This window comes from Montipora foliosa, chromosome 6 (assembly GCF_036669935.1).
Source record: "Montipora foliosa isolate CH-2021 chromosome 6, ASM3666993v2, whole genome shotgun sequence".
In the NCBI taxonomy this organism is placed as follows: domain Eukaryota; kingdom Metazoa; phylum Cnidaria; class Anthozoa; order Scleractinia; family Acroporidae; genus Montipora; species Montipora foliosa.
In genome coordinates this window covers 36,628,733-36,641,232 of record NC_090874.1, presented here as the reverse complement: position 1 = coordinate 36,641,232, position 12,500 = coordinate 36,628,733, and the positions used below count along the sequence as shown (strand labels likewise).

Sequence of the window (12,500 nt, the reverse complement as noted above, 5' to 3'; positions counted from 1 at the left end):
AGACAATCAAACTTGTTCTGCTGGCATTTCTTCAACACCTTAAAGCAATTGCGAAGGTCATCCGGAACCGTGCCTGCGTGTCTCTTATCGTAATGTTTACGCACTGACTGGAATATGAATCATATATGTAAGTACAAAAATTAATGTAAGAACCATTTTTGTACAGTCTATTTTCCTTTTTAATTCCCTGGATGGTTTTATGGGGTACTTTTTTCCAGGTTAGGAGCATATTCTTTCGTGAAAATTGTGTCTGGCGAATGATTCTTGTTCTCTCGTTTTCCCGAGCTCCAATGACCACTGCATATAACATGTTTTCTCCAGTTAATATTTTCGTTTATAAGAATCTTCCTATATCCTTTTTGAAGCTCAGGATCACTGGGCAAACTCCAATGCCAAGTTTTTGTACAAGTCGCCATCTACAAACTGAAGTGCACTTCCGTCCGGCAAAACCGATAATTAGTGCCCAGCTTCAACCGTATGAAATCAGGCAATGGTGGCGATGACGTAACGTGAAAACCACCGATTACAACGGCTCTCTTGATTGGTCCAGAAACCACATCATGAGAAAAAGATATTCGACGAAAGCCCTGAAGCGTGATCTGAGCACAATAGACCTACATCCTATGTTGGTCAATAGTTAATGGCGGGACTGGTTATGAAACCTTAAAACCTTCAAAATAATATTGTCGCAATCGACGTTGAATTGACCGTGACAGTGCACAATCCTTTGTTTTCGCTTCACATGGGTACGCTAATTAGTTGCGCATAATTTAATCGCAAGATTTAATTGGTTATCTTCTCGATAAAAGGTATGTTTTGTGCACCGTTAAGGCCAAAAATAAGCTAAAGTATTCTCGTTTGTCTCACTATGTATTCATCACTTGTGATGTAGATCGCGACGTTTCGACTGTTTACTGCTAGTCTTCATCAGGCGATGAGGTCGACTGTTGGTCGACTGGTTACGCGTCATCTTTTAAGCAGGATTCTCCGCTGCGATTGGTTGGTTTTCAGCAGCTGTGAAGTCTTATGTGAATCGCCTATTTGACCCTGCGTGTGTACCAATGAGGATCACGATCAATAAACTTTACTTCGTTCCAAAGCAGGTTGTGTCCGGTGTTGTTAGCGTGTTCTGAAACGGCGGAGGTCTGGGTACAGGCAAGTCGGATGTCTCGCTCATGTTCTTTGATTCTATCTTGCGTATATCTTCCAGTCTCACCGATGTAGACTTAACAGCATTCACAGTGAATCCTGTAAACCACGTCATCTTGTTTAGTCGGCTCGACAGCGTCTTTCGGTCGTACTAGATGTGATCTTAATGTAGTTTATGCCATGTTGCTGTAGGCAGCGGCGAAGTTGTTCGGATAGGCCTTTGACATAGTGTAAAACCGCAGTAGACTTGTCCTCGATCGTGGACTCAGCACGGCCACTCGTTTTCCTGGTCTTGGTGATTTTCTGCAAGAAAGAAAGAGGGTGAGCATTAGAGACAAGAACAGAAGACAGGTGTTTCTTCTCCTTGGAGATAACAAAGGGTTTTGTTACGAGACGTTTGACGCGCTCCAATACCGCGTTTTACTGATTTCGGGTGGTGGGAATCATACGCTAAGTACTGATCAGTGTGCGTAGGCTTCCTGTATACGCTGGTGGTGAGGCGGCCCTCCGGTTCTCTTGAAACTGCGGTGTCAAGGAAAGCGAGTTTGTAGTCGTTCCCTGTCTCCATGGTGAAGCGAATGGAAGGCTGCTGGTTGTTCAGATGCTGTAAGAAGCTATCAACGTTTCCGCGATCCAGGGTGGTGAAAGTGTCGTCATCGTGGCGTTTCCAGATCCTAGGTTTGTAGGCCGAAGTAGTTATTGCCTGTTGTTCGAAACTCTCCATGTATAGGTTAGCAATAACAGCGGAGACCGGGCTTCCCGTGGCTGCTCCTTCTAATTGTTCGTAAATTGATCTGTTATACTGGAAGTATGTGGATCTCCATACGAAATTCAGGAGGTCAGCGATCTGAGCAGGTGTTCGTGTCGTGCGGTCCGCAAGGCTGGGGTTGTCCTCTAGATTCTGTAGCGCGGTTTGTACAGCGGCGTTGACAGGAGCGTTGGTAAACAGCGACTCTACGTCTAAAGACACCATGTTTTCGTTGTCCAGGATCTTGGTTGTCCATCGTATCCGATGATGACTTCTGCGTGCAGTTCTCTCTCTCATCTGTTGTGCACTTGTAAATGGCTCAGGAGCCCAATTCTGGATCTGCAGGGTCCTCAGCAATGTTCTTGCGGCGTGTTCTTTCAAAGTTTTCACATGCGAGCTTTGTTAGTGTGCGCCGGCCACCACGTTCTTGTGCTCGTTTCTCAAGCTGGTTTGGGGGGTATGTCAGCATACTTAATGTTCGCTTTAACATTGTGTTTGAAGCGTTTCTGAGGCCTACCCCTCGATTTTCGAGCCTTCCCGAATCATCTTCAAGTAATAGCTTTATTAATTTCTAGACCTTTAACTCTATCAACAGAAACAGACTGTCAAGTTAGCTGTCCGTACTGGCCGGACAATGCGGCCCGCTGACACAGGTGCTCGCACTATGTGAGAGATGATTTACCTCACTTTGCATGCCTCACATATATATCTAGTAAAGCGAGAAAGCGAGACATATCAAAACCAACCTTCCTTCCTAAAGCTAATGTTAAATTAATCTGCTTTCTTAAAAGCCTTTTTTAACCTCCCGTAGTAGACACGAGCTAAAATATGTAGCCCATACGGATAAATAACCAAATATGAAATATTTAAAGAAACGTGCAGTAATTTTTTAAAAAGCAGCTATAAAAAAAGCGACCTGGATTCTCATTTTAAAACCTGTTAACTCAGTCAGTACGGATAAAATCAGGTAGCGCATTCCATAACTTAGCTGATACTGAAATAAGAAAAAGAATTAAGACCATGACTGGTTGTTCTAGGTTTATTAAGGGGCAGAATGTAATTTCCGCGAACATCATGAGAAGAAGACCGGAGAGAAAACTCAGGTAGGGATCTCACTAATTTTACCTCTAGCCGCACTTTAGCCATTTCACGAGGGCCAGTCTCGTGCTTCTCAAGTCGCCTCGTTCATGCCCGAAAAGAATTCTGGGCAATTCTGCCATTCCACGACAAGGAAACACTCCCGCTTTTTTTATAATTGTCTGGGTTACCCAGTCCTACCAGCAAAATACAGCACCGATTGAAGTTTTTAGCTTTCAAAACTTGTCCAAATTGTATCGGTAGGTCCTGGAATTCGTGAACAGAAAGGCCAGAGAGACAACTTCACTCGTGAACTGCCATGTTAACAACAACTGAAGCATTTTAGGCGTGCCAGTCTGCACGAAACCACCTCTCACCTCTGTCTCCAGAAGACCAGACATGCGCGCACGGTTCTTACATTTACGTTTATGCCTGTGCAATCAACTGAAATGTCAATTGCTCGTGAAAAAAACCAGCATCCTTTTTGGGTATGGTACGTATCGGAGAGCCAGAACATTTGTGCATGCACTGACTGGAATGTTTGATTAAGAGAGAAAAACGCAGTACCTCCAAACGAGTCATCACGGGATTTCGGCCGGTGCGATCGCTTTTGCACGCAGTTAACCCTTCGTTGCTTTCAGCTACCGAACTCGCCTCCCGGTACGGCATGGAGGGAGAGAAAGGTCGGCCCCTAAACTACATGTGACAAACACCACACCTACTCACAGCTCTAGACCGCCATTGTCATTTTAATTTAAATTAAGACAGCGATGGCTTAAATATTTAAAGGCAAAGTCATTTTCTCTCATATGGTAAGCACTGGAATCGCGCATTACAAAGTGTACGCATGCGCCCTGCTAAAGGTAACACGGTAGACACCTCCCACCTCCAAAACCAGCGGTTTTGATTATCGACGTTGGTTCACTGGTCAGAGGATACCCTTGGGATCCAGCCGCAAGTATCTTCTGAGGGAGGCTGGGGGCATAATGAACCATTGACAGTTCGGGGTAATCACACTTTCGAAAAGTCGAAAAACGCATTATTGTATGCGCATCCTTGGAGGGACTGCTAGTCGCAATGAGCGTAGTCACCTGCGCATATTAAAAAAAAAAACAAATGAATAAAGGGGTATTTTCTAAAGAAACTGTGGTGCTGCGTCGGTGGGGAAGTAATACACAAAATTTTGGTTTTATCCACGGAGTTGATAATGTAAATTTACCACCGTACAGGGATTATAAAAGCTACGTTTCGAGCGTTAGCCCTTCGTCAGAGCGAATCCCTCAGCTTCTATAATCCCTATGCGGTGGTCAATTTCTGTTATCTCCGTTGATAAAACCAAATTTTTGTTAAAAAAAAAAAAAACCCGGCGCAGCCGCTTTTGCAATGTCACGCAACGTTCCCAACACATCGCAAACAGTGACTGCAATGAGCGCAAAGCGTGAAGGGATATTGAGGATGAGGGAGACTGAGTAATAGTTGTGACAAAAATGGCGGGCGAATCGTCTTCTTCGTTGTTTGAAATTACGTCGGAATGGTTCCTAGATTACTGCATTCATCTGCTGTGGAAAGAATTTCGACAAAAGCGCTCCTTTTCAGACTGTTGGAGGGATACCGTGCAAGGTAACTCGGAAAGCTAAACGCTTCTTGTGATAAAGTGCGCTTAAATTGTAAAAAGCGCAGGGTCTCCTTTAATTAGCTATTTTACTTTTCTTCACTGATTATTTTCTTCGGCACGGGTCATTTTTGACAACTTGCGTTATCTTAGTCTTATACAAAAGTCATACCTGAAGAAGAAAGGAGATGCTAAAGCGAAATCAGGCCCCGTTAAGAAAGATTAAGAGATGCAGTGACAGAAGGAACCCTGCCTTAATTAGGGCGCTGTTGTACTGTGAAAAATTTCCGACTCTCGCGATTTGGTCGTGAGACTCACGATTTCAGGACTCATCTCACGGTCTCACGATTTTCTACAATAAAAACTATCTCAATCAGATACGGCCTAAAATAACAAAAAAAAAAAATATATATATATATACGTATACATCTACGTGGTTTTCACGTGTACGTCATCGCTGCCATGTTGGTGAACGAAAATAACAGATCTCTCATTAGCTCCTTTTGTTCGTCCACTAGCGATTGTACATTGCAGCATTGTTATGTGTGTCTCTAGAGACTGGTTTCAAACCACCTCTATGGGTTATTGACCAAGCCTGAGCTCAAGATGGCTGGATATTGCCCAAGCTATCTTGACCGAACAAGCTAGGTCAATAAAGGATTTATTGTATGGAATAAAACACCAAAAACAATCTTTCGGGATCAAGTGAGAAATCCCAAGATGGAGCTATCTTGCCCGCTCGGGTAGCCAATCACAGCGGCACACAAGCCCTAGGATTTCACGGTGACGATCGTTTCCGGTACCGTGTCGTTACCGTGTGGTTAAAATAACGGAACCAAAAAATAGTTACAGATGGGTTCCCATGATCTCTGTGCACGGAACCGAAAATTTGTTTTCCATGGGATTTGAAATCCTAGGGCTTGGGCACAGGATTTGGTTCATCTTGCCCCCTCAGGGAGCTAGTCATATGTTACATATCTTTAATGCAGTATTTGCGGAGTTTCTTGTCATTTGAAATCTGGGCCAATTAGAGCCTGAAGTAACCTGGGAAGGCTTTGTTTCACGTGTTCAAAATGGTGGAACAAATACTCTGGCTCCAGAGGCCCATTGAAAATTGAATATCTCTGAAAAACCAAAACTGAATTACTTTTTTTCCTCTTGGTTCTTCACGCCTCGTGGCCGTGGCCTCGCTGTGGAATTTGCCCCGTCCAAAATAATCTCTGGCACCCAGGGTCAAGCATTTGCATTAGTGTGGCATGGTAGCATTAGGTTGGAATCCCATCTCATGTGTGCTCCAACATTCACTCAGTTGTCCATCCATTTGAGGTCAGGAAAATGAGTACAGGTGTTAATGAGTATGCAATAGTATTGGAGTGGCACCTACAGCTGTACCCCTGCTGCATTAATTATTGGAGAGGCCATTGAAAAAAGAAACCTCAGGTTGCCGTGAACTGCTGTTGGCCTCTTGTACTGTCTCTCTCTTGTATTGTGGTGTTACCAGTACCATATGTACTTGTATTTCTTGTCATTCATATTTGCATTGATGTCGCAGTTGTGAATCAGGCTTCCTTGTGAGGCTGACATAATTATATTTCAACGACTTTTTCAGATTATTTAGTGAACAAGAAATTTGGCATATCACATGAGTTGGCAAATAAAGTGCATTGCATTAGATTTCTCATTGGATTGGTTGAAAATTATCAAGGAGACAATGTTTCTTCAAGTCAGGAAAGCTCCAGTGAAGAACAGTTGACTGAAGATGAAAATGACGTTAGGCTGCTTGGATGTGACTGCCTGAAGTTTTTTGACAAGATACTTCAAAATCTAATGTTTCCATTCTCCAATGCAGAAAGATCCCACATGAGGAGTGCTCTCAAATTACAGGTTAATTTTTGAATTTTTCATTCCCAACAGGATGCTAAAAAACAATCTCCTCATCTTGTCAGAGTGCTCTGATCTTCTTAGCCTTTGTATAAGCCTTTGCATAAGTTCTGTTTTTCAAGTGTTATGCGCTATCGTTATTTCTCAACTATGCTTGTGTGTTTGACTTTGTGTGCTTTTCCCCCTCCCCCCATTACAATGTTGATTTTTCACGGTCTCCGAAAGCAAGATCTGTTCATCGATCTCTCCCTTGTTTCAACATTGTCTGTGGGGAAGGGGGGTGCAAAAAAGGCAGCGAAAGAAGAACAGGCGTTGCTCATAATTATAACGATGGAGGCATGTACGGTAAATTCTCTACTTTTCGCCGAAAATGTGACAAGTGTCCTGAAGTCTTTTGATCTGGATTGTAGTTTGACTTATTTAACCCATTGACTCCTGGGGGTTACCCATTGACGAGTAAACTACTCTGGCGTTAAACAGAGTAAAAATTAATACTAAGTATGGCCGGTTTGGGGGTGAATGGGTTAACCTAGTCATCATTGATGGTGTACCCTGTTCGTGAAGCCATGACTATTTTCTTAATTGTTTCTCAAAAATTTAAAAGGAAATCAATGTTGACTAGTTTATATGGTCAAAAGGAGCCAACATGATGGCTAATTTCTTCACTAAATTTTTAGCTAATACCGGTATTTTTGACTTTGCAGTCATCTTCAGGCTTGTGTAAAGTGAAAATAAAACTACTTATGAGTTAATTAATATAATTTATACAGTACTGCCTTCACTAAAGCCACCAGTGGAGAAGATGCTTAAAAGCCGGCTTGTTTATCGTCTCATGTGTCCATGCTGCTCTGCGTGCTATGTTGGCGAAACCATCCGACATCTCAAGTCTCGCTTCAAGGAGCACATCCAGAGAGCAGGTCCAATGAAGTCCCATCTGTCCCACTGCAGCACCACCATCACTGAAGAGAACGTGGACATACTCAAAACGTCATTATGCGGAGAGTACTACGTACTAACACTTGAAGCCCTTCACATCAGAGAGCTTAAGCCCCAGATTAACACCAAGGATGAATACAAGAGCAGGGAACTCATGATTAAGTTGTATTATTATATGGCTTGTGTTTGTAGCCGATATAACGCGCGCTCTGATTGGCTAATTGTGACTGAATTGTAGGGCATTACTCTCCCGTAATGCCCACGGGCCGATAACGGGCTTGCAAAAACAAAGCGAAAGGTAATTAAAAAGTCATATAACAAACTACTTACTAACCGAGCTAGCTCAAGCCGTACTGGGGAATATTGGCCCTCAGTCGTTTTTGTACGTACTGCCACGCCCTTGGGCCAATATTCCCCAGTACGGCCCTCGCGCTCGGTTGGTAAGAAGTTAGTCATGGGTCCATGATCGCTAATCAACACCTTAGTCAGCTTGGTTTGGTAGCTTAGCTTATTGGTTAAATGCATAATGCTCATTGTATATATTAACTCATAAGCAGTTTTATTTTCACTTCACACAAGCCTGAAGATGACTGCAAAGTCGAAAATATTAGCTAAGAATTTAGTTAAGAAATTAGCTATCATGTTGGCTCCTTTTGACTATATAAATAATGTTGTTGTTGTTAATGGTGGAGGTTTGGTACATGTACATCGGCCTTCTTCCATGTTTGTCAACAAATTCCCAAATATGGACTGTACCCATAGTTGGAATGTTTTGGCAACCCAGTAAACTATGGATAGTGGGATGAGGAAAAGGAAATATGCTAAATGCTCTAAAAATGACAAAGTTACAGTTCACTTTGCAGCCGGGTTGCACAAAGCATGGTTAGCGCTAGCCACTGCCAGCGTTTAATACCATGGAAACCTATTGGTTTTGATACCTCTTAACCAAATTAAAGGAATAATTCCAAGCGCTAACCAAGTTTTGAGCAGCCGGTGCCAGACATACATGTAGTTTGATGATACTCTGGTTTGCGATGAATAAATTTCATTGGGGGTGAAAGAGTTAAATTGAATTATCAATTGAATTCAATAATATTAAAATATCATTGTACCAGTGATCACTTGGGTATAATATCCATTTCATTGCAGATTGTACTGTCACATTATAGACACGGAAATATAACAGAAGCCAAACATTTGTTCTCTAAGCTTTACAATGAAAATGGACCAGATGAGGTATTTGAGTTTCATTTCATTTTCTGAGTCTTGTTCAGTGTCATTAGTGCAAGGGTGGTTCAATTTCTTTGAGGGTTGCAGTGTTTGACACTAACTTTCTTACTAATTTGACTAGTTTAATTTGTTTTTTTGGTCGCCCATAGTTTTTTTTCAGTTGCCCACCTTCTAAAGACCTGTTGCCCATAAAAACTCAAAGGAGGCTTGCAAAAATGTCAATTTTGTCGGTCCACGAAAAGAGGATACGAATGAAAGCTATAACATTTACTGTTATCTGATAACTTGGTGTTCACTGGTCACTTTAGTAACTTAGCAAATGCTATGAAACCAGATCAAATGCAATCAAGAAAATTTCATGAATTTCCTTCATCGTTGTCACCACCATTTTTCTAGAAAAATTGAACTGAAAAAGACATTTTCGCAGTTCATTTACAGCCTTGTACATGTATCTTTAAGATAGGGCATTTGACCTTGCAAAAACTGGGTTCCATTGTAAGAAGCATTCCTTAAGTGCGGCTACGAACAGGTTCCTTGTTCGAATCTGTTTTGAGGTTTGTACCAATATATTTTTAACAGAAAAATAAATGAAAGGAAAGAGAAGTAACGTTGTTAATTTTTTTTATGGTGTTTGCGGGGACTACGTCATAATTATTACTAGTCATTTTCTTCGTTGCAAATCAAATCGTTCCGCAAAGTATTATTCAAACAAAAATTCTGATTGCTCAATCGGACAAGTCTTAGAGTTGTTTTACTTGCCCATGGATATATTTCGCTTGCCCCCGGCAATCGGCAGGCATTAATGTCGACAATGGGTTGATGCATAGAAAAAATCTCCAGATTTTAGATCTGCAGGAGTTGATTTCTGTGGTTCATTAGACAGTTTACTAGTAACTTGCTTTCTGGTCTGAGTTTTGTTTTAAATTAATTTTTCTTCACAGGAGTATCAAGATGACATTAGGGAGCTATTTCAATCTGAGAACGATTCACTAAAGGACACTTTTTTAAGAACACACACATATGATAGATTTCTCATGCAAGTGCAACAGTTTTTTACACCAGTATGGAAGAAATTTGAGACTCCAGTCTTAGCAGAGGTACAGTATAACTGAATTATTGAGACATACAGTTAACACTCTCCTCATGCTGTAGAGTACCCCTCATTTGGTCAGCACCAGTGGCAATGACCTGTATGTAGCTGGTTTTGAATGAGGAAGTATGAAAATCATGGTCTTTTTCAACCTTTTTTGTTCAGACATACATGTATTTGATTGCAAACTTACTCACACTGAAATTGAGAGATCATTTTGAGAATAACTTATTTACAAATGACAGTAACTGAGATTTGATCGGAAGCAGTAGCGTAAAGTAGAAAATTAGGATTGAAGAAAATGAACAGCCAACAGGAAGAAAATACATGTAAAGGTCTTCACTAGTAGTCATTTGGGAATTGCACTGTTCTGGAAAGAGTTGAAAGTGCTTAATGCAATGTTAAAAAACTACGGTAACCATATTTACCCGTGTATAATGCGCACTCCATTTTTCAAGGCCATCTTCAAAAAAAAAAAAATCTGGTAAATGCCCACCAAAACAAAAACTCTTTGTGACATAACAAAATCACCTTTTTATTCTACTGTAACACTTAAATAATGAAACAAAAGGCCACTATAGCCATCCTACAGTTAGTAATTTTGTCCCTAGAACTACGTTGTACATGTCGTGTTTGACTCAGTGGTAAACATTCCAACTGAATACAGCCCAAGAATTCCTCAAAATCCAACTCTACAAAGTCTGAAGCAAAAAGGTCCTCCAAAGGAATAAACTCTACTATTGAGCTAGAACTTCCAGTATATAAACAACAGTTTTTTGAATGGCTTCAAAAACATTCTGCAAAAAGCGTGTACCTCTGGAGTCTGAACAAATATTCAAATTGTGAGGGGAAGATATTAGCATACAACCAAAACAAGAAGACCTTGTAAGCAGAATGGTAATTTTAAAAGCATGTTTTTTCCCTTCAGTCCTTTCTTTGTTGCAGTCAATGGTTGAAGAAGGTTGGTTAAAAATGCTGCTTTATGTAAAGATCTCTAGTGACCTTCATATTATAAAGCTTGTTTCATTTGAGAATAACCAATAATTGCATTGTTTACACATTCAGCCCCACAATCCCCTGGGGCTGAAATCAAAACCACCAGAATGATCATAGATTACCAGGCGTAAAGGGTTCATTCATGTGACGTTTTATTGATGTTTTGATAGGCTATTAGGCTCAAGAATTATCAAAGAGTTTTTGAAGGTCTCATCATAAAGGCATTGAGCTGGTTCATGTGGAAAGTAATACTTGTCTACACAAAGAATAGATCACAACACCCAGAGTTAGGCCATGACTCCTTTCAAACGGCATGTTTCACTTTATCTTTATCAACTAGCCAGCTACATGTACTTGTACATGTACCGGCAAATGAATTCAGCAAATTCTACAGCCACTACCATACCTTTGTGATCAAGGTCTACTATCATGCATAATTATGTATGGAAAGTTACTAAAAAGAATCTCCCCATCACCTTGAATTAACATGATAGTATTATCATTGCATTTATTTTATAAATTATCAGCATTTCTTGCCAACCGCGATAGAAAATTTAATGATAAAGGACAGGCTAGCCACCTTTATCAATGTGGTCATCAAAGCCATAGGAAAGTAGAACCATTTTCAGATGTCAAAGCAAAGGCAGTGCTTTTACTCCGTTGTTTTTTAATCTCAGTCTGTGAGTTTTAACTTTCCTATTTTCATGTAATTTTGATAATAGAATAAATTAATTTTGTGCTTTTGTTCTTTTTTTTCAACTAGTCCACTTTCTTGGAAAATTTAAGAGAAGAGAGGTAAACATAAAGAAAACTCCTAGAGTATAAAGAAATTATGTTTGCATCAATACATCACACGATTGTGAATTGACTACCCACAACATAATACCGGTAATTATAGTAAACTGAGCAGAAAACTGTAATGTAAGCCACTGACTTTTGATTGTGGGTACTCTAGATGTATGACGTAGGATTCATTTTTAATGCTTGTCTATTACATTTATCTTTGAAATTATCAGTCTGTCAAAAATCTCCTGTGATAAAATAATTTATCCCTTGTTTCTTTGTCAGATTTAGAATGGTATTATGGTATGTACAGTATGAGCACTCAATGCTCCTCTGTGAAAATTTCATTGAGGAATTTTAAGGGAAAGGTGTTATTCTTGACTGCAAATATTTTGAAGGGGACCTAGATGTTGTTTGTCGATTCATCCCTGAAGCAGTCCCTTTGACGAGTAAAATTGTCTGGCATTACACATCTAAAATCTTAGGTCTCACAGGAAAGGGTTGACTGGCTGGTATTGCAACATGTAGATGTACTGTAGGGGCACTTCCAATGAATAACCATTTTACTTGCATGAAGGATGATGATGAATTATTATTGATACTTTAGTTCTTTTAAAGTGCCCCTGTGACCAAAAAATCAATTTTTATTTTCTTTGAATTTCAAATCTATGTTGACTAAACACTTAGAGACCAAAGTTTTAAGCCTTGAATTAAAAAGACACCTGTTTATTTTAAGAGTCCAGAATTTTCCTATTTTATGGTCCACCATTACCAACTTTAAGATCTTGAGAGAGCAGGATCGAGGAGAAAATGACATCAAAGGCTCACTAATTTAAGAATGCAATGTGTGTGTACACCACAGAATTAATATGCAGCTTGGGAGTTTTGGGCTTTCAGACTTTTAAAGTCATGTTTTGCTTATATAACAAGTTGCATTCACAGACTGAAATTTTAAGCTACAGTGTAGTGAGCCTTTGACCTAACGTTTCCCTGGATCC

The 12,500-nt window shown here is 40.3% G+C and overlaps 2 protein-coding genes across 2 annotated transcripts in view; one reads left to right on the top strand and one right to left on the bottom strand.

The window, feature by feature from the left end:
* Positions 1 to 1,477: 1,477 nt before the first annotated feature.
* Positions 1,478 to 2,122, bottom strand: LOC138005483 (uncharacterized). The gene has a single exon (XM_068851704.1). The coding sequence runs from the start codon at positions 2,120 to 2,122 to the stop codon at positions 1,478 to 1,480; it is 645 nt and encodes a 214-aa protein (XP_068707805.1).
* Positions 2,123 to 4,461: 2,339 nt separating this feature from the next.
* LOC138007251 (telomeric repeat-binding factor 2-like) overlaps positions 4,462 to 12,500 on the top strand; it is a 21,874-nt gene continuing 13,835 nt past the window's right edge. Inside the window, exons 1-5 of the mRNA XM_068854053.1 lie at positions 4,462 to 4,594; positions 6,196 to 6,470; positions 8,553 to 8,639; positions 9,575 to 9,730; positions 11,483 to 11,514. Of these exons, the coding sequence (XP_068710154.1) occupies positions 4,462 to 4,594; positions 6,196 to 6,470; positions 8,553 to 8,639; positions 9,575 to 9,730; positions 11,483 to 11,514 (683 nt within the window). The remainder of the gene's footprint in view (positions 4,595 to 6,195; positions 6,471 to 8,552; positions 8,640 to 9,574; positions 9,731 to 11,482; positions 11,515 to 12,500) is intronic.